Source organism: Crocuta crocuta, unplaced genomic scaffold, assembly GCF_008692635.1.
Source record: "Crocuta crocuta isolate KB4526 unplaced genomic scaffold, BGI_CrCroc_1.0 scaffold159, whole genome shotgun sequence".
Classification (NCBI taxonomy): domain Eukaryota; kingdom Metazoa; phylum Chordata; class Mammalia; order Carnivora; family Hyaenidae; genus Crocuta; species Crocuta crocuta.
Genome location: NW_027533263.1, coordinates 2,430,590 through 2,456,913, shown reverse-complemented (window position 1 = coordinate 2,456,913; position 26,324 = coordinate 2,430,590). Strand labels below are relative to the sequence as shown.

Below are 26,324 nucleotides of genomic sequence, written 5' to 3'. Positions count from 1 at the left end.
TGTCTCCCTCTCTCTCTGACCCTCCCCTGCTCACGCTGTCTCTCTCTCTCTCTTCTAGAAATAAATAAAAATATTAAAAAATAAATAAATAAATAAAATAAAACAGAGATGACAATGTTTCATCTACTCATTGACATAAAATCTTTATTTCATTTAAATTTCACCTTAATTGTACCCCCAATTATTCCATTTTCTTATGGAGCTATCACTCCATGTAGGAATATAAGACTTCTCCATTGGTCAAACTCTATTGCTCATAATTTGAGGTTCTAGTTAGAAGATTTTTTGTTGGAGAGTACCTGGCTAGCTCAGTCAGAAGGCCGTGCAACTCTTGATCTTGGGGTCATGAGATCGAACCCCACATTGAATGTAGTGCTTACTCTCGGGAAAAAAAAAGTATTTTGTTTTGTTTTTTGATGAGACATTAGAGACTAGAGTCATCCCAACTTTATTCTAGAGTCCAAGTATGAAAACTAGCGGCCTCCAAATTATTTGAAATAGCTAAGGATAAGAAAAAGTTTCAGACAGGGGCGCCTGGGTGGCTTAGTCGGTTAAGCGTCCGACTTTCGCTTAGGTCATGATCTCGTGGTTCGTGGGTTCGAGCCCCGCATCGGGCTCTGTGCTGGCTGCCAGCTCAGAGCCTGGAGCCTATTTCAGAGTCTGTGTCTCCCTCTCTCTCTGACCCTCCCCTGCTCACGCTGTCTCTCTCTCTCCTAGAAATAAATAAAAATTAAAAAAAAGAAAAGAAAAGAAAAAGTTTCAGACAAAAAACTACTACTAGGGATATATGAATGAGGACTTCCTTATGATATGGGGGCAAGGGGGGAGTGTGGGAGAAGACTTCAACAAAAAACAACAATCTCAAAGTGATACACTGAACATTACCTATGTGGGGAAAAAAACAGTTACCTGCACTTTAAATGAGACTACAAATGAGACATGACCCAAGTCTTCAAACATTACAATAATAAGCCTTTTAAGAACAGGACAAACAGGAAAGTCCTCACCTACAAAGGGACCTGTAACTAGGAATTATTGTTGTAGTTTGTATTCTCTGCATCATAAAGGGTATCTAGGGACTAGACCCTTATTCTTTGAATTATTACCTGAGGCAAAATACTTTCCATGTTGACATAAATAAATAAAAAAGTATAGATAACACTAACACATATTTGTAAAGTCCTTGCTAAAAACTTTGTATAACACAGATCTCTAAAATAAACATTTGAGGGGCACCTGGGTGGTTCAGTCGGTTAATCGTCCAACTTCAGCCCAGGTCATGATTTCACAGCTTGTGAGCCCCGAGTCAGGCTCTGTGCTGACAGCTCAGAGTCTGGAGCCTACTTCAGATTCTGTGTCTCCCTCTCTCTCTCTGCACCCCCCCCCCACTTGAGCTCTCTGGCTCGCAAAAATAAACATTAAAATAAACAAACAAACATACATTTGAGATAAACAGAAAGTAACTCAACTATGCATTCTATATCCAAGAAATAATCCTTGATATTTAAAAAACAACATATCACAGGGGCATCTGGGTGGCTCAGTCGGTTAAGCATCTGACTCTTAGATTCAGCTCAGGTCATGATCTCATGGTTCGTGAGTTCAAGCCCCTCGTCAGGCTCAGTGCTGACAGAGCAGACCCTCTTGGGATTCTCTCTCAGCCTTCTCACCTCATCTCTCTCTTTCTCTCTCTCTACCCCTCCCCTGCTTGCATTTGCTCTCTCAAAATAAATATTTTTTTAATGAAAATTAGGTCATGAAATTACCCTGCTTAAAATCTTCTAACAGCATTTTCTATTATCTTAAAATAAAAATCAAACTCTTCATCTTTATACCATGGCCTAAAAGGCCTCGCATCATTTGGCTCCTGCCAAACTTTACCTAAATCTACCTGAACTTTAGTCATGCATCTCTCTTCTTACATCACTATACTTCAGCCACACCAGTCTCCTTTCTAATCTTACAAAATACCAACCTCTTTCCCACCTCCCAGCCTTTGTGTTTTCTGTTCCTCTACTTGGAATCCTCTTTCTACAATTATTCACATATCTGGCTCATTTAAATTCTTCAAACATCACCTTGTAAGGAAGGCTTCATTGACCACCTTAATTAAAGTGGCCTTCCCATTTACCCTCTAATATAGCCCTGTGGCATTTATCATAATCTCTAATTATCTTGTGAATTTATGTATTTACTACCTATTATCTGTCTTCTCAACAAGTATGTAAGTGCCATTTGAGGCAAAGATCCAGACACCTTGCTCTTAGCTCTAAGACACTATGACATTCTTTTAATCTAACCTAATCTTCCTAAATATAACATGTAAAAGCTAGATTACAGAATATAAGTGTTCCTACTCTTTTGCTCAATATCTCCTTACAACACTACTAGTGTTCAAATACTAGAAGATATAGAAAGGAATATTTTTTGAATGAGCAGGTGAGTGTTTTATCTCATTTCATTTCGTGAGTGTTACAACTTGCCTTCTTATCCTTAAACTTATGACGTCTTCACTCTTATTTTAACTACTTCCCTACAGAAGAGCCCTAGAGTGAGTTGCCTCCCTGGGATAGCCATTTAGCCTTGCCTCCTTCATTAAGTGTACTTGGCAACATTAGGTGCATTACAGTATATAATTTGCTTCACATACAGCCCTTTTCTTATATAGCCAGTTTTTTCATATGTAATTAGAAAAGAAAATCTCTAAAGGTGACAATATGAAGAAGCATTTTTAAGTTATCTATACTTTTCTACTTAGAAATGTAGTCATAAAATATTGAAACTGGAGAATCATTTTCTCCTACTACTATGATAGGAGATTACTGAGATTATAGATAGGGGTCTGGGTGGCTCAGTTGGTTAAGCGTCTGACTCGAGATTCAGATCGCTTGGCTCAGATCATGATCTCACAGTTCATGAGAGCCCTGCATGGGGACTCTGCGCTGGCAGGGCAGAGCCTGCTTGAGATTCTCTCTCCCTCTCTCTGCCCCTCCTCCTCTCGTGCTTACTCTCTCTCTTTCTCTAAAATAAACAAACTTTAAAAAATGAGATTATAGATTTTAAAAATTCATAGATTCAGTGAAACATGATATTGTTCAGGGGAAAAATTACTTAGTGACCTTGCTCCCAACCTTAGTACCCTAAAGATGTAAGATATCATTAAAAAGTTTCTTGCTGAAGAAAACTATAAAACACTCACATCAAGGAAATATATTGTTGCTGCATCTGTAAAACCCAAAAAATTCAAGCAGTGTCTATGATGAACCATTTAATATATATATATTATCTAATAATTAAAATAGGGTTTTTTCCCTTGCATCTTTCTTTGACATTCTCTGTTTTCTTTTATTATCTACTTCTCAGTTAACATGTTTCCTCTCACCTGATTTAAATTTTGTAGTCAAATAAAACAGTTGTGACTAGATATCTCCAAAACTCCAACTGTCAAGAATAAATGTAGAGGGACAAATGTGGCTATAAATGCAACCCTAAAAATTATCTGTGAGCTCTTGCATGCATATCTCTATCCTGGACTGCTACTTTTATTGCTACCTCCTTAGCCATCTATACTTCCCTCACACCCTTCCCCCACAAAAGATGATGCTATTAGCCAGATCTCAACTCTTCAGAGCAGAGTCCAGCAGCTGAATCAGTCTTAAATAAAGCAGAATAAATACACATTAAATAACTTTAGCCTTTGTCACCACCCAGCTCATGTAGGGACTCAGTAGGATGACTGTAGATCAGATCTAAAATTCAGTGGCCACGGGAATGACAAAGCATTACTCAGGTTGCTGAATTTCCCACCCTCCTTTTTTTTTGTACAGTTCAGCCCACTTGACTCAGCCTATCCCTGCTCCTTAGGGTTGGCTTACACCTATGTTTACATACATTTGGTCACTATGTATTGGCCACTGGGCTGCTCTTCTGGGAATAAATCCATAATCAAGCCAATTCTCTCAGCCCAACCTCCAGGGAACTGTGAACTCTATTACACTCCTGTCCAGTCACAATTACTTATCCACTGCCCAAATTGTTACCATATATATTTTTTAATAACTGCCTATATACATTCTGTATATCTTAGTTCAAATTTAAATTTTTTAACCCAATCATCAGTTGAGCATATACCACTGTATTTACGCTCTTGTCCTATAATAGGGTAAGTAGGTAGGTCAAATATTAGGACCACAATTCATACTACTCTAGACCCTAAAACAGTTAAGATATTTGTATCTTCAATGAATACGTGCTAACTTAGAACTGATCAAACAGTAGTAGTAATGTTTCTGCTAATAAATCAAACATTCTTGTTATACAACTGAGGTGAAGATGTTAATTCATCCTAACTTTATTCTTTACGGAGAACAATTCATACAATTTCAAAGCTGAAAGGCATCTCAATGTGATGGAATCTTTTTTACAGCATGAGAACATCTTGAAAGGAAATATGGTTAAGAGTAGAGAGTTTGAGAAATCAAGTCCTTAGCCTGAATTCCAGTTCTTCCACTTCTAGATATATGATTTTGTATGATGTATTTAACCTCTGTGTACCTGTTTCTTTATCTATTAAAAAATAATACCTAGTGGTGCCTGGGTGGCTCAGTCAGTTGAGTGCCCAACTCTTGATTTTGGCTCAGGTCATGATCTCAGGTTCATGGGTTCAGGCTCCGTGTTGGGCTCTGTGCTGGCAGTCCCAGAGCCTGCTTGGGATTCTCTCTCTCCCTCTCTCTGCTCCTCCCCTGCTCACACTCTCTCTCTCCCTCTAAGTAAACAAGTAAAGATTAAAATAATAATAATGAGGGGCGCCTGGGTGGCTCAGTCGGTTAAGCATCCGATCAGCTCAGGTCATGATCTCACAGTTCATGGTGTCAAGCCCTGTGTTGGGCTCTGTGCTGACAGCTAGCTCCGAGCCTGGAGTTTGCTTCAGATTCTATATCTCCCTCTCTCTCTAACCCTCCCCTGCTTATGCTGTGTGTTTTGTGTCTCTCTCTCAGAAATAAGTTTTTAAAAAATTTAAAAAACATTAAAATAATAACAATAGTACCTATATCACAAAACTGATATCAGAATTGTACAAAATGAAGTAAAAAATTTAGCATAATACCTGTCAAAAAGAAATAATCAATAAACAATATAAAAAGTAATCAGTAATTATTAAAAGTACATACCATTAAACAAACTAAGTAATGTTAGTCTTTCCCGTAATTTGGAAATAGGAAAAATGCCTTTCAGCTATTTTGATTAGAGAAAAATACACGTAAAAACATTGCACTAGACATGCAGCAGACATTCATAAAGAGGGATGTTAGTTTAATTAAACAACAGCTATCTCTTTCTCTTTGTCACTCTCACTAGTATCTAATATAGTTCTCTGTATTCAAGTATTACTTTACTAATGTAACATTTTTTTATAAATCTTGTATACAACAAGTTCTTTTAAACAAAAATGAAGTATTCATTAGCTGCAGAAATTCACTGTTCCTCCAACACAATTCTCAAGATAATTACTGAGGACATGACTTGGTTGAATCTCACAGGAATTTCTCTCCGAACACCTTAACTAGATGTCATCTTTTAAACAACAAAGTTCTCTAATTAGTGACCTAAGTAAGTAAAACAGGCTGAAAAGATTTCAGTAATCAGCTCATCCTAGTCACCGGATGATAAATGCAACCCACAGTAATTTTAATATTTTTTTTTAATTTTATTTTTATTTTATTTTTTTAAATAGTTTATTGTCAAGTTGGTTTCCATATAACACCCAGTGCTCATCCCCTCCATGCCCATCCTCCCACTTCCCCTCCGCCCCATACCCATCAGTCCTCAGTTTGTTTTCAGCATTCAAGAGTCTCTTATAGTTTTCAGTAATTTTAGTATCTTAACTGTATTAACTTCCTTCTGACATTGTCATTTATTGAACTGTTCAGAGTTCTCTTTTCAAATATAATTTTTTGCTTTATAAAGTCCATTTTTTTAATGTATATTTATTTTCGAAGGAGAGACAAAGCATGAGCAGGAAAGGGGCAGAGAGAGAGGGGAAGACAGAATTCGAAGCAGGTTCCATGCTCTGAGCTGTCCACAATGAACCCTGTCACAGGACTCGAACTCATGAGCCCCAAGATCATGACCTGAGCTGAATTCGGGCGCTTAACCGAGCCACTCAGGCGCCCCTAAATTTTTTAATGTTTATTTTTGAGAGAGAGACAGAGTGTGAATGGGGAGTGGCACAGAGAGAGAGAGGGAGACACAGAATCCAAAGCTGACTCCAGGCTCTGAGCTGTCAGCACAAAGCCCAACACAGGGCTCATGCCCATAAACCACAAGATCATGGCCTGAGCTGAAGTCAGACTATAATTCTTTGCTTTAAGTAACAGCCCCCAAACTTTACAATTTCATAGTTACCGTTTAAAAATGTCTGAATTCACAAACCCTACAAGAGCATACCTAATCGAGAATGGTATGCTTCTTTGGAACCCACACCAGTACAAAGATCAAAGAAAGGCAAGGCTACACAAAGCTGGGACAATTTGGGTGGAAAATGACAGACAATATAAGAAGAAATTAAGTAAATTACTTTTTCTCCCTCCTCCCTGAGACTTCCCCCAATTCTGTCCTTTTACCTTTTGTTACTATTATTCTTTCCTACCTCTGTACACATCCTATGAAATATAACCATTAGACTAGACAACTAGGATGACAAAAGTGTTCCAGTTAGTGCTATGTATTTCCATACACCAACTCCAGAGAATAGGTATTGATGTTTATGTACAATTCACGCCCAGTGAAGAGCACAACGCAGGGCAGGGCTTGATTCAAATCAAGACCTGAGCTGAGATCAAGAGTTGGACACTTAACCAAATGAACACCCAGGTACCCCACAGAAAACAGGCTCTAACTCAAAGCTGTTCTATATACATTAAATGCATATACATGCTCATGCATTTTATGCCATTCATATTAATCATCTATTGATTTATGTGATATTCCCTCAATTTATACAAGCTAGAAACCCAAACATCTAAAGTTCCAAGAAATTTTTAAATTAAAATAATATGTAAGGCTCTAATTGAGAGCTAAATATGTCTGGGTTCCAATGCTCAGGCATTTTAAGCAATTGATATTAGTCCCCTATTTACCATGACAAGTAAAAAATCTATTATGACATGTTAGCAGAAGTATATTTTATGCATTTCAAACTAACTGCCCCAGATAATGCCTTCCAGTGAAATTCAATGATTAAAAGATAATTTGCTCATTAAAAGACAGTTCAGTGAATTCAGATGTAATGCAGTAACTAAAAGACAACGTGGTTATATAGGAAGTAGTAGAGCACAGCAGTTAAGAGCAAAGGCTGTCTATGTCTATATTACAGCTTTATTACCTATGTTGTCTTGGGCAAGTTTCTTAATATCTCCTTGCCTAAAAGTCCTCATCTGTAAACAAAAATAATATTATCTGTCTCATACTATTACGATTAATATGTGTGTGTGTGTGTGTGTATACACAACTGAATAGTTCCAGGTGCATTAAATTATCTAAACATTAAAAAAAAAACTATAGACCTACCTACTGTAATTGGTACTTATGGATATAGTGAAAGTTTTTCTAAGATAACACAAAACCCAGATGTCATAAAGGAAAAAATAAACAATTCTAATAGCATAAAATCATATATATATCACCTTGAAATCAATAAGAAAAAGAAACAAATCATTAGAAAAATTAATCTGATATATAAACAGGTAATTCAGATACAAATACAACTGGCCAATAACCACATGAAAAGAAGTTCAGCTTCACTAACAACAAAAGCACTACCAATGGAAACAAAATACAATAAAACCTTGGATTGTAAGAAACTTTCTCTGCGAGTGTTCTGCAAGATGAGCAAACATTTCCAATAAATTTTAACTTGATAAACAAGCAATGTCTTGCAATATGAGCAGTATGTGAGGCCAAATGTCACATGATCACAACTGAGCCAATGGTTCTTGAAATTCGCTCTGATATAGGACTGCTTTGGATTAGAAGTATGTTTTCAGAACAAATTATGCTTGCAAACCAAGGTCTTACTGTACAATGCATTTGCTTTGGCAAAAACTGAAAAGATATTATATAGCCTTTGGTAAAGGTAAAAGAAAGTGAAAGTTCTGCGAGTGCCTGGCTGGTTCAGTTTGGGGAGCATGTGACTCTTGATCTCAGGGTTGTAGGTTTGAGTCCCACTTTGGGTGTAGAGATTACTTAAAAATAAAATCTTGAGGCACACGAGGGTGCCACAGATGGTTAAGCATCCAACTCTCAATTTTGGCTCAGATCATATCTCTCACAGTTTGTGAGTTCAAGCCCCTCATTAGGCTCCACACCAACAGCATGGAACCTGTTTGGGATTCTCTCTTTCCCTCTCTCTCTGTCCCTCCCCAACTTGTGCACAGGCACAAACTCTCTCCTTCTCTCTCAAAAGTAAACATTTGCAAAAATAATAAAATAAAATCTTAAAAAAAGAAAAATCTTTTAAAAAACAGAAGAAAATGAAAATTCTGAAATTGATATACTACTAGTAGAAATGGAAATTGGTACAATCTTTTGGGGGGGAAATTTGAAAGTTCACATCATATCAAAATGTTAAATGTGCAAACTTTGATCAAATGATCTTACATCTACAACTCTCCTTCATGATTAATAACAAAAACTTGTACATGAATTATATAATATGATTCTACCTTTATCTAAAAAACAAGCTCTAGGGGCTCCTGGGAGGCTCAATCTGTTTAGCATCCAACTTCAGCTCAGATCATGATCTCCTGGTTCATGGGTTCAAGCCCTGCATCAGGTTCTGGGCTGACAGCTCAAAGCCTGGAGGCTGCTTCATGGATTCTGTGTCTCCCTCTCTCTGCCCCAACTCTACTCATATTTTGTGCCTCTCTCTCTCTCTCTCAAAAATAAATAAAACATTAAAACAAACAAACTCTAGTGGGGCACCTGGGTGGCTCAGTCAGTTGTGTCTGACTCTTGGTTGTGGCTAGGTCATGGTCTCACAGTTTTGTGGGTTTGAGCCCCACATCGGGCTCTGCACTGACAGCACAGAGTCTACTTGGGATTCTCTCTCTGTACCTCCCCGACTCATGCTGTCTCTGTCTCTATCAAAATAAATAAAAATAATAAAAAACTGAAAACACAAACTCTAATTATACACATGTTTAATTATAGTGCATACAAAAAAAGTATGAAAAATTATCCACCAAACTATTAACAGTGGTTACATCTAAGGAACAGAATTTGATAAAAAGTAAAAATGGAATTTTTTAAATTTTCTATATTTCATTATCATTTAAAATTGTTTTTACAGGGGCGCCTGGGTGGCTTAGTCGGTTAAGCGTCCGACTTTCGCTTAGGTCATGATCTCGCAGTTCGTGGGTTCGAGCCCCGCGTCGGGCTCTGTGCTGACTGCCAGTTCAGAGCCTGGAGCCTGTTTCAGTCTGTGACTCCCTCTCTCTCTGACCCTCCCCTGCTCACGCTGTCTCTCTCTCTCTCTCCTAGAAATAAATAAAACATTAAAAAAATAAAAATAAAAAAAAAATTTAAAAAAAATTGTTTTTACAATGATTTTTTTAAGTTTACTTATTTATTCTGCGAGAGAGACACACACAGCGAGAGAAAGAAAGCACAAGTAGGGGAAGGACGGAGAGATAAGGAGAGAGAGAATCCAAAGCAGGCTCCACACTAACAGTGTGTAGTCCGATACAGGGCTCAAACTCACGAACCACGAAATCATGACCTGAGCCAAGATCAACAGTCAGACGCTTAACCAACTGAGCCACCCAGCCACCCCTACAATGATCTAGTACAACTTCAGGATTCTGAAAAACAAGAAAGACTGTGAAAAGAAGGTCAAAATCTAAAAGCCAAAACAAGTCTTAAAATACAAAGCAAAGTTTGTCTTATTACTTCCTAGAGCCATCATTGGTCCTGTTTCCCAAATTCCATTTCTTGATACTTGGAAAGATCACATTTCCTAGAAGTTAGGGGAGAATAAATAGTGAGGTTTAAGTGAAAGCGATGGGACCGTCTTCTAGGCAGAACATATAAACTACCATGAAAGACCTTCTTATACATTCTTTTATCTCTGGCACTACAACCATCAACTTTAAAGATGGTAGCATTCCATCAGACCAAATTCTTGAATGATGAGCAAAATACCCCTGCCAGTCTTCAATGGACATACAATATGAGCAAGAAATAACCGTTGTTTTAGAAAAACCTAGCCCATCCAAGTGATACTCTTCCAAAAAAAACCCATGCCTTAACGCACTGGCTCTTAATTCCAAATAACTAGAATTTAATCTATTTTCAGGTAATGAATTTAATCTACTTTCATTAATCTATATCACTTCATTAATATAAAGTCTATTAGCTGCTTAGTGTACAAATCTGAGCTTAGTATAAATCTAAGACTGTCTTGCTCTCAGAAGAGGGACTTAGCAGCAAGGATCAGTAAAACGAAACTTCTCATATACCTAAGTAAATGGACAAAACAATGATTCCTACAGAAGAGCTGGATAATAACTGGTGCTAAAAACTGAACTACATTTATAGATTAACATTCTTAGCAGCATTTCATCAAGCTAACACATTGGTTTAGCCAAAGGAAAAATAATATCCCAGAAAAGTTATCTCTCACAAAAAAACTTTGTTTCAATAAGTAACATGAGTAAATTCAACTCTTATCATTTGACTGTTTTTAATCTTGCCTTTCATGTCATCACAATATGGCCCTTTGTGTAGTAACTAAATTTAAAGTTGTTCTTTACACTAGACTGGTCCCTAGGGATTCCAATCACTAACAACAGATGGAAACCTTAAAAACTTATCGTCAACTAAATATGTCATCATCATTCTTCTGATCTAACTAGTGCTCCTTTCCAAAACTGAAGCTTTGAATCATTAATGAAAATGTTTATTATCCATCAACATTTGAATGCTACACACAAAACCAAAACCTAAAATATCTGTTGTCATTTACTGCAAAATAAGAGACCATAACCAAGACATAGTTCAGTCTTAGAAATTATTCCTGAATGATTAAAATCTAGTAAGATTTTCAGATGTCTAAAATACTATTCCAAGTACTTTATACCTTCAGGCTAACACTATATATATTTCATGAATGCTTTGCTTTGGAGTTACAGAGACCTGAGCTTGAATCCCAGGTCTACCACTTACTCAGTTTACTCAACTGTAAAATAAGAAAAAATAATAGTACTGATTAGCCTGTTTAAAGGATGAGATCACACAGTAAATATGTAAGGCACTTACTTAGTAGATATGTTAGAGGCTCAAGAAATGTTCATTTGTCTCCTCCTTTATTTCCCCCGATGTATAGATTTACTCATTATATGTAGCCACTGTCAAATTATACAGAATAAAGTATCTTAAATCTAACCTCTTCTAAAACATTTGATTTTCTCAATGTTTTCTTCTGTGTGAAGTTAAAAGCACAATAAAAGTTGAGCATGCAGAGATCAGCAGATGCAATCATAAGAAGTAGGGGCCGGGTTATGTGGAATATTTCAAATGATTATGACTTTTATTCTGAATAACAGGCAGAAGTTTTGGAGAGTTTTAAGTAGAGAAACGTCATATATCTAACTTCTGCTTGAAAAGGTGACCGAGGATACTATATTGAAAAGCAAATATAATAAAAGTGACTGTGTTAGAGAAAACAAAGGCCACTGAAAAATTACGAGTAAGAAAAGATGGTGGCTATTTTTTTAAGTTTATTTATTTTGAGAGAGAGAGAGAGAGAACAAGCGGGGGAGGGCCAGAAAGAGGGAGAGAGATTCCCAAGCAGGCTCTGCACTGACACCACAGAGCCCAATGTGGGGCTCCAACTCATGAACATGAGATCAAGACCGGAGCGGAAACCAAGAGTCAGATGCTTAACTAAATGAGCCACCCAGACACCCCTCTACATGCAATTTTCCATGAGAATGGATAAGAGCAGGGGCACGTGAGTGGCTCAGTTGGTTGACTGTCCAACTTCACCTCTGGTCATGATCAGTTTGTGGGTTTGAGCCCCACACTGGGCTCTGTGCTGACAGCTCAGAGCCTGGAGCCTGCTTTGGATTCTGTGTCTCCCTCTACCTTTTCCCTTCCCCAGCTCACACTCTTTTTCTCAAAAACAATTAAACATTAAAAAAAAAAGTTTAGAATGGATGAGATCACCAAAGAAGTATAGACAGAGAAAGTAAAGGTCCAAAGACTGACCACAGAACTGAACTGAAAGTCCAGAAATAAATCTATATATCTGCACCCAACTGATTTTTTAAAAGAGTGGCTGGGGCGCGTGGGTGGCTCAGATGGTTAAGCACCAACTTCAGTTCAAGTCATGATCTCATGGTTCGTGAGTTCAAGCCTCATAACAGGCTCTGTGCTGACAGTTCAGAGCCTGAAGCCTGCTTCCGATCCAGTGTCGCCCTCTCGCCCTCTCTCTCTCTCTCAAAAATAAAACATTTAAAAGAGTGGGAATTACATTCAATGGGGAGAGAATAGTCTCTTTAACAAATGATATTGGCACAACTGGATTTCCACATGCACACGAATGTAGCTGGAACTCTGTCTCAGACTAGATATAAAATTTAACTCAAAAAACAGATTAATGGCATGTGGCACCAGGGTAGCTCAGTCAGATAAGAGTCAAGTCCTGATTTCTGGTCAGGTCATGATCTCATGGTTTGTGGGACTGAGCCCCATGACAGGGCAGAGCCTGTTTGGGACTCTCTGTCTTCCTCTCTCTCTGCCCATCCCTCTCCCCTTCTCTCTCAGAAAATAAATAAACATTTAAAAAATGGATAAATGACATAAGGGCTAAAACCATAAAGCTCTTAGAAGAAAAAATAGGAGTAAATCTTCATAGCCTTGGATTTGAAAGTGGATTCTTAAATATGACACCAAGAGCATGCATACCAACAACAACAAAAAATACATAAACTGGACTCCATCAAAATTAAAAAATTCTGCACATCAAAAAATATGATTCAGACAACTTTAAAATAAAAGAAACCTAGAAAAGAGGAGAAAACATTGGTGTCCTAGTGCTTTCAGGATTCTATAACAGAATACCAGAGACTGGATGTCTTATAAACAACAAACATTTCTCACAGCTCTGGAATATGGGAAATCCAAGGCCATGGTGCCAGTAGATTCAGTAACTGGTAAGAATCCATTTCTTAGATGGCCATCTTTTTGCCATAATCTCACATAGCAGTAATAGGAAAAGAGCTCTCTGGGGTCTACTTAATAAGTGCACTAATCCCATTAATGAGGGCTCCACCCTCATGACCTAACCAATTCCCAAGGCCGCACTTTCTCATACCATCACCTGGAGGTTATGATTTCAACATGAAATTTGAGGGGACACATCAGCCCATAACATACAGAAATCATCTATCTGATAGAAAGTCAATATTCATAATATAAAAGAACTCCTACCACTCAACAGCAAAAAAGACAACCCAATTAAAAAATAGACAAATGTTATTTAAGGAAACAAACTTGCAACCAGTAGATGAATAAATCCTGGATATAATGCACACTGAATACAGACAACAATGTTTTATTATAAATTTCAAAGTTGCTAAGAGACTAGATCTTAACTATTCCCACCACAGACACAAAAATGATAATTACATGATGTAATAGAGATATTAGCTAATACTATGGTAGTAACGATACTGCAATACATAAATGTATCAAATCAATATGCTGTACACCTTAAACTTATAAATGTTATATATCAATTGTATCTCCATAAAAACAAATTGAAAAGGAGAAAAAGGTGGACAAAGGACTTGAACAGACATTATTCAAAGAAGATATACAGGGGTTCCTGGGTACCTCAGTCAGGTTGAGTGTCTGGCTTTTGGTTTCAGCTCTGGTCATCTCACCAGTTGGTGGGTTTGAGCCTGGCGTTGGGGCTCAGGTATGGAGCCTGCCTGCAAGTCTCTCTCTCTCTATCTGCCCCTCCCCTGCACGCTCTCTGTCTCTCAAAATAAACTTTTAAAAAAGAAGATAAGCAAATGGTCTATAAGCACATGAAAAGATGCTCAACATGATTTATCATAAGGAAAATCAAATAAGCAATTCAAAACCATAATGAGATACCACTTCACACCCATTATGATGGCTCTAACAAATAATTATTCACAGAAATAAAAGTGAAAGCAATGAGTGTTGGCAGAATGTAGAGAAAGTGGAACACTTGTTCATTACTGGTGGGAATATGAAATGGTCCAGCCACTATTGAAAATAGTTTGGCACTTCCTCAAAAAAACTAAACATAGAATTACCGTAAGATCCAGCAATTACACTTCTGGATATATGTTCATAGGAATTTAAAGCAGAGACTAGAACAAATACTGTATACCAATATTCACTACAGCATTGTTCACAGTAGCAAAAAGGGGAAAACTCGAGTGTCCATCAACAGATTAATAATGGATGAACAAAATGTGACATATATACACAATGGACTATTATTCAGCCCTATAAAGTAATAAAATTTGGCCACATGCTATAACATGGATAAACTTAAAAACATTATCCTAAGCAAAATGAGCCGGTAACAAAAGGACAAATATTGTATGATTCTATTCACATGAAATATCTTAGAGTAGGCAAATTCAGAGACAGAAAGTAGATTAGAGGTTACCAGGGGCTGGGAGGAGGGCGGAAATGGAAGTTATTGCTTAATGGTTAAAGTTTCTGTTTGGGGTGATGAAAATGTTTTGGTGACACACATTCAATGTGTGTTACACCACACTGTGAATGCAATTAATGCCACTGAATCATATACTTAAAAATGGTTAAAATGCAAATTTTATGCTATATGTTTTACTGTAATTTTTTTAACATTTATTTATTTTTGAGAGAAAGAGACAGAGAGAGAGAGGGAGGGAGTGTGAGTGGGGGAGGAACAGAGAGAAGACACAGAATCCAAACCAGGCTCCTGGCTCTGAGCCATCCACACAGAGCCTGATGCAGGGCTCAAACTCACAAACTGTGAGATCATGACCTGAGCAGAAGTCAGACACTTAATCATCTGAGCCACCTAGACACCCCTGTTTTACCATAATTTTTAACTTAATAACATACCAAGACAATGAAATGTGCAATATTTTTTTAATATTTTATTATTTATTTTTGAGAGAGAGAGAGAGACAGGGTGCGAGCAGGGGAGGGGTAGAGAGAGAGGGAGACATACAGAGCCTGATTCAGGGCTCAAACTCACAAGCGGTGAGATCATGATGACCTGAGCTGAAATCAGATGCTTAACTGACTGAGTCACCCAGGCATCTCATGTACACTTTACATGAGTAAATTGTATGGTATGGGAATTAACTCTCAATACAGCTATTTTACAAATTTACTTACAAGAAGTTAAAATGGCATTAGTTAGATCTCAACTGATTTAGAATGTGTGATAACTGGGTCAAAAGCTATGCCAAAATTGAATTTGGCATTATTTATCTTAAAATTAAAATTAAAAATTAAAACGTCTTACACCATTCACAAAAATAAATTCAAGATGAATTAAAGACATAAATGTGAGACCTGAAACCTTAAAAACCTTTGAATAAAGCACAGGCAGTAACTTTTCTGACATCAGCCACAGAAACATTTTTCTAGATCTGTCTCCTGAGGCCAGGGAAGCAAAAGCAAAAATAAACTATTGGAACTACATCAAATAAAAAGCTTCTGAACAGCAAAGGAAACAATCAGCAAAACTAAAAGCCTACTGAATGGGAGAAGATATTTATAAATGACATAACTGATAAAGGGTTAGTATCCAAAATATATTAAGAATTTACACAACTCAACACCAAAAGAATCAAATATACCAATTAAAAATGAGCAGAAGACACGAACAAACATTTCTTCAAAGAAGATGTACAAATGGTAAACAGCCATGTGAAAGAATGCTCAACATCACTCACCCTCAGGAAGATGCAAGTCAGCAGATTCAGTAACTGGTGAGAACGTGGAGTGCTGAGAATGTGGAGAAAAAGGAACCCTCTTGGGAATGCAATTAGGTAAAGCCAGTGTAGAAAACAGTTTAGGGTTCCTCAAAAATTTAAAAACAGAATTGCTGTGTGATCAAGTAATTCTGCTATTGGGTATTTACCCAAAGAATACAAAAACACTAATTCAAAAAGATATATGCACCCCTATGTTTACTGCAGGATTATTTCCAAATTATGGAAGCAGTCCAAGTGTCCATCCATAGATGAATGGATAAAGAAGATGTTGCAAAATTAAACAATAAATAGATTTTTTAAGAATAAATACAAAAAAATTTTTAAGATGTGGCATATATACACATATACACACACAAAAGAATGAAATCTTGCCATTTGCAACAACGTGGTTAGATCTAGAGAGTATAATGCTAAGTGAAGTCAATCAGAGAAATACAAATACCATATGATTTCACTCATATGTGGGATTTAAGAAACAACAACAACAACAACAACAAAACAACTAAGGAAAAAGAGACCAACCAAAAAACCGACACTTAATTATAGAGAACAAACAGATGGTTACCAGAGGGGAGACAGGTGGGGGAATGGGTGAACTAGGTGAAAATGAATAAAAGTACACTTACCATGATGAGCACTGAGTAATGAATAACTGTCACATTACTATACAGTACACCTGAAGCCAATGTAACACTGTAAGTTAACTACACGGGAATTAAAATAAAAAATTATATGAAACTCTAACCTTCTTAGACTAACTTCTTTTTTTTTTTTTAAATGTTTTATTTATTTCTAGGAGAGAGACAGCATGAGTAGGGGAGGGTCAGAGAGAGAGGGAGTCACAGACTCTGAAACAGGCTCCAGGCTCTGAGCTGGCAGTCAGCACAGAGCCCAACGCGGGGCTCGAACCCACAAACCGTGAGATCATGACCCAAGCGAAAGTCGGACGCTTAACCAACTAAGCCACCCAGGCGCCCCCTTCTTAGACTAACTTCTAACTAACTAAACTTAACTAAACTTAAAACTATTTAAAGTGTACCCTAAAGTCCTTTCCAACTCTAAAATTCTAGGATTCCAACTATTTTAAAAGCGCCCTCTAATTAATTAATTAAGCATCCTTTATACTTAGTTATAGATTATTCTTAGTTATGGATTGTTCTTTATAGAGCCTTTCTTTAGAACACTTTGGTGATCCTAACTCAACATAGACAACATATAAAATGTATTTGCAAAAAATTAAATTTCTTTCAAAGTAGTACTTTTACCATTTCAGAATATCTCACATTTTTCTCCAATCTAAGCTAAATTCAAAGTACTATATATATACTCAATAATAACTCAATCTATCATTCAAAGTGCTACACACTTAATACTAAGTATATTTTCTTTTCTCATACCATAAGCAAAAGTGCTATAAATACTATACACATCGTACAGGCCAACCCCCTCACTTTACAGTGAGGATACTGAGACCAAAAGAAGCGATATGCCCAAAGTAAATAGTTGATGATACTATTAGGAAGGGACTCAAATCTCTCTAGCTTCCAATTCCGGTTGCCTGTTTGACTTAGAAATCATCGATTTTCCAGAATAATTAAAGACTAGGAGAAGAGTTACAATAAAAGAAAATCAATAAGGAAGAGGAGTTGCAATAAGAAAAAAAAGTATACTTAAGACAATCTAAGAGAGATTTAAAAAAAAGAAGACGAAAACAGAACATTTATAGAGAAGAGAAGATGGAGAAGATATATAACCAGGGAAATGCAAAGTCAACAGTCAGATGAGGAGAATTCGAAGGAAGGGGTGACCAAAATTGTCAAATTCAATAGAAAAGTCAAAGAGAACAAGATTGAAAAGTCACTTGGATAAGGCAACTAGAAAGTCACTGATGATTTAATATACATCATGGGACAAGTAAGAAGTTGAGAATATAGAAGACCATAGGTGTTCACTGCTCTTTCAAGAAGGCTAGCAAAGTGAGAAATATAAGGAGGGTGGAGATCAGCTACAAGACACACAGTAACAGTCTCTTCCTGTGTTACAGAATACTTCAGGAATTTCTCATCCTGAAAGAAAGACAGAGAAGAAATTACAATGCTGGTAAGATTTGCAAAATACCTACTCATGCCAAATAGCATGAAATCTAATTCTCTCTCAGAAAGTGATATAGGGTATGGCATAAAATGTTTGGTGGAGGAGAGGAGGCCCTTATTTTTGTTTGTATCCGCAATATTTTAAAAAGAACCCTGCAGGGGCGACTGGGTGGCTCAGTCGGTTAAGCGTCCAGCTTCGGCTCAGGTCATGATCTCACAGTTCATGGGTTCGAGCCCCACATCAGGCTCTGTGCTGACAGCTAGCTCAGGGCCTGGAGCCTGTTTCAGATTCTGTGTCTCCCTCTCTCTCTGACTCTCCCCTGCTCACGCTGTCTCTCTCTCTCTCAGAAATAAATAATAAAATAAAATAAAATAATAAAATAAAATAAATAGAACCCTGCACAAAGGAAACACTAATAAATGTTTGTTGACTGGACACTTTAGTTCTCCTCCCATATGTTATCTATCCTATTCATGCCCCCGTGCCCTTCTTACCGCTCCCATAGATGCATATTGGAATAGAAACTAGGTCTAGTCAAACACTTACTGTATTAAGTACAATTAACAGCAAGAAATAAATGTTGTGTTCTAATAGTTCTAATAATACAATGTATTCTAAAATGTTCATGTTAGGGGCGCCTGGCTGGCTCAGTAAGTAGAGCATATGCCCACTGATCTTGGAGTTGTGAGCTCAGGCCCCACACTTAGTGTAGAGATTACTTTAAAATAAAATAGTTTTTTAAATAAAATGTTCATGTAATTTACCCATAGGCATATTTCTAACCTCACATAGACTATACATAAATTATAAATGTATTCTTGTAATCCAGCAGTCTTAGCTGTCATACACATCTCACAGATTTAAAAAAGTTTAAGGGGCGGCTGAGTGGCTCAGTAGGTTAAGCAACAGGCTTTAGCTCAGGTCACAATCTCAGGGTTCGTGCGTTCAAGCCCTGCATTGAGCCCTGCACTGACAGTGCTTGGGATTCTCTCTCCCTTACTCTCCCTCTCTCTTACTGCCCCCCCCCACCTGCTCACATGCAGGCACTCTCTCTAAATAAATAAACTTTAAAAAATCTTTTAAAATTTTTAAAAATAAAAAAAGGTTAAAAAAACAAAAACAAAATCAAGTCTATTGCACTCAAAATTCTACTAAAGCCATCTTCACTGCTTATAGGAAAGATTCACAGACTAGACCATTTAACTACAGGAGGGACATAGAAATAGTCTGGTAATACGGGAGTCTCTTCAACATGTGTAAGTATTATGTAAGACTCTAAAAATTCATGAATTCCTAGATATAACAGCATTCATATTTAATTATTTTCTAGCAGACATCAATTAAATCAGAATATAATTCTTTGGTGGACAGAAATTTACTATATACAATTTATCCACCTGGAGTACTCCATGGATACTAATTTGTAACTGAATCAACGTTACCTGGTCTAATTTATTTTAAAACTATTTCTATTGTAAATATTTCATCAACCATTCTCATCTAAATTTACTAAAACTACTTATTTCTACTAACAAGTAATTTTTCTTTTTGGAAGAAGGAAAAGGAAAATAAAGTGGTCAAAATACAAGCTAAATGAACGTATACAATACTGAGTGAGCAAAGCACATTTTATTAAATAACAAACCACCTTTAAGACCAAGATTAAACAAACAAAAATAATAATATTTTTTAAATTTTAAAAAAGAAAAAGGTTTTGGATAATTACTTAAAGCTTAAAATAAGAAACGTTTGGTACTGAATAAAAGATCCGGAAAGGCACAAAAAATTAAATAAATAAAGTAAAATCTGAGAGTTAAAAGAAATCTTAGATCCAGTACCGCTCAAACTTCAGGGTACACAGAATTTACCTGGGGAAATGTTTATTTAAAATGCAGATTCCCAGGGCACCTGGGTGGCTCAGTTGGTTAAGCATCCGACTTCAGTTCAGGCCATTATCTCAGAGTTCATGAGCTTAATGCCGCATCAGGCTCTGTGCTTACATCTCAGACCCTGGAACCTGCTTCAGATTCCATGTCTCCATCTCTCTCTGCCCCTCCCCCACTCATGCTCTGTCTCTCTCTCTCTCTCTCAAAAATTAACAAAAATTAAAAGAATTTTTTAATAAATAAAATTTTAAAAATAAATAAATGCAGATTCCCAAATTCACTATCCACATATTCAGATTAACTGCGTCTGGGGTAGCTGCCAGGAATCTGCATTTCAAACATAATCTAGTCCAATCCCATAAAATTACAACTGAGAAAACTATGTTGTGTAATCTGCCCAGAATCACCCAGAATTCAGGTCTCATTAACTCAAGACAGGGGTCTTCCTATAACACCACTTAAACTACTTTATAGTTGAAGGAATTAGAACAAAGAAAGAATAAATTTCTAATACGTCTTTTGAATAAGTGAGCAATCTAAGAATACTTCCTGGCTCCAATTTCTTTTCATTATTCATTTATTTAGTATTTTTAAAAATTTTCCTTTAATGTTTGTTTATTTTTGAGAGAGAGAGGCAGAACACAGCGGGAGAGGGGCAGAGGGAGACAAAGAATCTAAAGCAGGCTCCAGGCCTCTGAGCTGTCAGCACAGAACTCGACGTGGGGCCTGAACCCACAAACTGTGAGATTGTGACCTAAGTAGAAGTCAGACGCTCAACCAACTGAGCCACTCAGGTACCCCCCATTTAGTATTTTTTATCTGCACAATATGATAGATTGCACAACAGTTTAAGATATGAACGCTGTCTTCAAAAAGCAATTACAAAGAGGACTAAGAAAATACATAACACTGATACTCAACAAATATATGAGTAAGTACCAAAATAAGTGGTATGGTCATTTATAAAATTGACTGATTTAAACTGACTTCATTCTGTACCTTTTAGAAAGTACAGAATTTAATCATGAGAAATCAATATTCAATTTTTTCTCTTTCTATGTTAAGAAAGTTGGCCTTTAAGAGTTCCTGGCTGGCTCAGCCAGTGGAGCATGCCACTCTTGATCTCAAGATCATGAGTTTGAGCCCCAGGCTGGGTGTAGAGATTACTTAAAAATAAAATCCTGTTTTTAAAAAATGTTCATTTATTTTGAGAGAGAGAGAGCATGCACATGCAACAGGGGGAGGGGCAGAGACAGAGGGCGAGAGAGAGAGAACCCCCACAGTGAGTGCAGAGCCCTACTTGAGCTCATTCCCACAACCGTGGGATCATGACCTGAGGCAATATCAAGAGTCAGACGCTCAACCAACTGAGCTACCCAGGTGCCCCCCCAAAAAAAAAAAAAAAAGTTGGCCTTTAATGAAAAAAGTTGTCCTCGTTTGAAATAAATATCTCTGTTCTCACTTTTCATATTGCACCAACACCAACACCACTACCACCATATCACTCCACATGCCAGGGTAGGCTTGTGGAGAGATCAAAGTTGGTATAATTTTTATGCAAAGGCCTAAGAGTTTGGCCCTGGGATACCTGGGTGGCTCAGTTGGCTGAGCACTGACTGGACTCTTAATTTCAGCTCAGCTCATGATCTCACAGTCTTGAGATCAAGCCTTGCATCAGGCTGTGCACTGGGCATGGAGCCTGCTTGGGATTCTCTCTGTCCCTTCCCCCATTTCTTTCTCTCTCTTAAATAAATAGAGGCGCCTGGGTGGCTCAGTTGGTTAAGCATCCAATTTTGATTTCAGCTTAGGTCATGATCTCAAGGTTCGTGGGATCAAGCCCTGCATTGGGCTCTGTGCAGATAGTGCAGAGCCTGCTTGGGATTCTTTCTCTCCTTCTCTCCGTAATAAACATTTTAAAAAACTTTAAAAAATAAACAAACAAATGAGTTTGGCCCTGTTCAAATGGTAAGAGAAGCTCCCCTCCTGGACTATCTTCCTGATCATATGTGAGATTGAAGATCCCAATTCTTCATTCCCCAGTAATAGTATCAACATGTCCATATATTACCATGGCCTCATTATAGCCAAAGTGTACTTCACTATTCCTTGTCTTTAGTCTTGGCCAAATGAGATATTAAAGGAACAAGAATCTAAAAAAGCTTATCTGCTTGTACTTCTGCCATTGCCATAAGACAAGCTTTCCCACAGAGAAATGTTACCCTGCCCACCAGCCTGGGCCCAAGAATGAGACAAATGGAGCAGAATAAATGCTTATTGTTGTATGTCACTATGATTTTGTGGCTACTAGCTATTATGCAGCAAAAGCTGACTAAATCACAATATTTTAAAAATCCAAACAATCAAGACTGATTATATAAACTTGCCTAAGGGAGAATCTTTTGGGTTTTAAGTTTTAAAAAAATATATAGATCCCAGAGAGATCCATTCAGTACATCTAGACTATAGTGCCAGAAATACGTATTTTATAAAAAACTACAGATGACCCTGTTGCAATGCCCATATGCTAAGAAACACAAAAGATTACTAAATTTCTAGTTCCTCAACAATATTTATTAACTTCAATGCTCAAGAACACCAACTAACTAGGTGAATCTTCCTTTAGACAATGTATTCCTATAGTTATAAAACTGAAATTTAATTAAGTGAGGCATGCCAATCAGTACAGCACGTGATTCTTAACCTCGAGGTTGTGAGTTTAAGTCCCAGTTTGGGCATAGAGCTTACTCAAAAAACAAAACTAAAAACAAAATTTTTAAAGAAAGAAATCTAATCAAGTGAATTATTTCAAATGCAGGAAGATTCAGTTAACATTGATGTCAGATGGCCACTGGACACATCTAAGCCAGCCAAGGAGGAGAAGAATTATGATGTAATGCAGAATTCTGAGTTTCTTAGTTGTCCTGGAGAACCTTCGAGGAATGAATCCCAACAATAAGGCTATTTGAAATGCCATGGGTTCCCTAGCCTTCCAGGCCACCAAGGATGGCAAGAAGGAGAAGAAGATTGGAGGAAAGGGTAGCTGAGCCTGCTCATGGGTCTGCACATGGGGGTAGGGTGGGATATAGGGTTAGATATGTTATCTGTAACCATTACAACCTACACGAACAACGAGGACGTCTTTCAAAATTTTTTTATTTTTTAAATATTTATTTATCTTGAGAGAAGGAAAGAGAGAATACACACAAGTACAAGCAGGGGTGAGGCAGACAGAGACAGAGAATCCCTAACTGATAGTGCTGACAGCATAGAGCTTTATGCTGGGTTCAAACTCATGAACTGTAAGATCATGACCTGAGCTGAAATCAAGCAGAATGCTTAACAGACTGAGCCACCCAGGTGGCCCCAAAAATTATTTAACAGAAGCTGAGTCTGCAATAAGTATTGCATTGTATTTTATCCTTTTATGAAAATTAAGAACCATTTATAAACCAAACACATATTTTTTTATAAATTCTTATTTTTTGCATACAAAATGTTCTTAGAATTAAGGAATCCAAGAACTAGATACACTAAATGGAAAAGAGGAATTCAAAAGAAATATAGGATTTATCCATGGTCCCAAAGAGGGATGTGATATCAGGAAGTCTTTTAGTATTTTTTTCCTGTTCAGCAGCACTATTTGCACCTGTCTGGTTACATCATTACATCTATGTAACCCAAGTCCACATAGGCTCTCTCTAGTCACCTTGTACCTAATGAAACAGAACTTTCCACTCCAATATTGGGCCAACTTTTCCATGTTTAGAATGATAACATCTGCGTAACCAGTGTTGAATAAAGATCCTGTCAAGTGTCCCTACTTTTCAAAGCCTGATTTAGTGAAGGCACTACTCTATCTGATGTTCCCAATTTGAGTGAACTGTTGTCATCACTAACGTGATAGGTAAGGATACAGGCTATAATCCTAGCTCCACAGTTTTCAGTGGGGTGAGTTATTTAAATTATTTGCACTTCACTAGTTCTCTCTGTAAAAGGAACATAATTACACTTGAAGTATGGAATTCTCATAAGGATCAAATAAGAAAATACATGGAAAGCTATTAGAATAGTTGCTGGCACAGAGCAAGCATTCAATAAACACTATTATTATTATTACTGTTATAGCTCACAAATTTTGGCATCTGGTACTATGTAATACTAAAGAAGACTAAAACCACTTTAAAGTAGTGATTCTTCCAATCCTTCCTTTTTAAGGGACATTATTCTAATATTTCATTTACCAAATACAAATTAAATGTATTTTTAAATCAGTGTTCTTCCTCTTAATGTTATCAGTTCTGATCACAAAATAAGCCTGTCAACTATAAATGAGAATCTACATTCTAAAAAAAGTCAAGAACAACATAAAAAGTCTGTTCTGAGATCTCTGCGCATAGAATGACTATTTAAGCCTAAGGCCTTTTACTCTCTTCATATTTTACAGGAATCACAAGACTTGCAACCAGAGAATTTAAATACCTAATACAATTTGAAGAAATCTAGAGAAAAATTGTTTGTCTTTATCCCAAAAGGAATTGTGATCATTAAAAATATTAAAATACCAGTTTCAAAATATATTCAATTCAGAAGTTCAAATTCTTTTAATACAACTACATAGATTTATCATAAACATGATAGACATTAATCAACAATATCAAAAGCACTAAAGGAAACTTCAAATTTTCTTTCAGAATTTTCCCAATGCAGACTCTTAAAATGGAAATAAGCAACCTCTATGTCTAACCATACCAATGAGAAATGTGAATGTGAAAACACACTTATAAAAATAAAAAGTAATTAGAAAGCTGTTATATTGTCCTTTACTCATTTTTAAATGCACAATCTACTTGGCCATCCTACACCAAACTTAAGAATTATATGTACAGTTCACTCCCAAAAATTTCTAAGAGCATATCACCAAAAGACTGCTTGACAAATAACTGCAGACAGAATGTGACGCTTTCTCTCAGGTGTCTGAGAACTAAAAAAAAAAAAAAAAGACTACTATTTCCCTTTAAGCTTAGTAAAATGTCAAAGAACTTTCAGAACTCAAATCTCCTAGACCTCTAATGTGAGGTCAAAGTTGTCTCAATGACAGAAAGCCAACAGACGCCAGATGACCAAATGTAAAGTTATTGAAAATGCTTTTAAGCCCAACAGTAATTCCAAAAGCATATAAAATACGAATGTATCTAGGTTGAAAAATGGAAATATAATTACTAAAATATTTCGGAACAAAACAATACTAATGATAATAATAAACAGTATTATACAATGTATTAAGAATCTCAAAGTTCTGGCTTCCTTAACATTTATTCAATTCATTCCGTAACACTTCTTTATAATGAAAGTAACATGGACTCCCAAAGAGTGATCTAAATCTACAAATAAGGTTCAAGTGTACGTTCTATAGTTGATGGTCTTTTTAATGTAAGCCAACTCCGCCTCTTTATATTAAAAAATCTACAGCTCTGTCTGCAAAGATCTCATAAGACACGGTTCATTGGCGATTAAAATATTATTTTTAATCCGTGCATTACCTCACAGCTAAAAATGTCAAGATACCACACCCAATATGTCTTTCCCCCCCGTGGGGGATGGGGGGGATATGGAAGTAGGGATTCGAAACTACACAAAAACATGCAAGGTTATTTCCCTAGAAGAAACGGGGAAGGCGCGCAGGTACGGGACAGGGACGCGGTTCCCTCCACAGCTATCTCGGGACGCGTCGCGAAGGGCGAGCTCAGGCCTCGGCCTCTGCGGGCTCCCAGCTCGCCACCCGAAGGCAGAGGCAGGGGCCCGACGCGCCGCCCGGGGCTACTCACCGGCCGCAGTGCTGACCAGCAGGACGGTCCACAGGAGCGACGGCATCCGCCGGGGCCGCTGCAGCGAGGAAGTCATCCCTGGGCCAGCCGAGCAGCAGGAGAACAGAGAAAAGAAATACGGAAAGTAAACACGGGCCGCGAGATACGGCCGGGAGGCTGGTCCTCGCTCTCGTCCGACTTGTTCGGCCCGTGGGTATTACAATGCAATCTGAAAGGACAAATGGCAGATGAGAGGACCTAGCTGCAGAGCTTTCATTCCGCTGCAGAAATTCCCTTCATTTCTCTCCCTCGCGGCTGGAGAGGTTCATTCGCCTAGGACCGGGTGCCTCGGCCACCCAAACTGAAGGCATGTCCGTGTGGAGAAGCAGGGAGACAGAAAGAAGCCCCGCAGTTATTTCCCTCGTAGTTTCACGATGTCAAAAAAATATCCAGGTCTGTGAGAAAACATATCCAGGGTGCAGGGGGATGGAGAGAGGAGATTC

General features: G+C 37.4%; 1 protein-coding gene across 1 annotated transcript in view; it reads right to left on the bottom strand.

The window, feature by feature from the left end:
• BMPR2 (bone morphogenetic protein receptor type 2) overlaps window positions 1-25,923 on the bottom strand; it is a 195,767-nt gene extending 169,844 nt beyond the window's left edge. Inside the window, exon 1 of the mRNA XM_077747557.1 lies at window positions 25,843-25,923. Coding sequence (XP_077603683.1) covers window positions 25,843-25,918 — 76 coding nt within the window. The 5' untranslated portion in view covers window positions 25,919-25,923. The remainder of the gene's footprint in view (window positions 1-25,842) is intronic.
• Window positions 25,924-26,324: the final 401 nt, after the last annotated feature.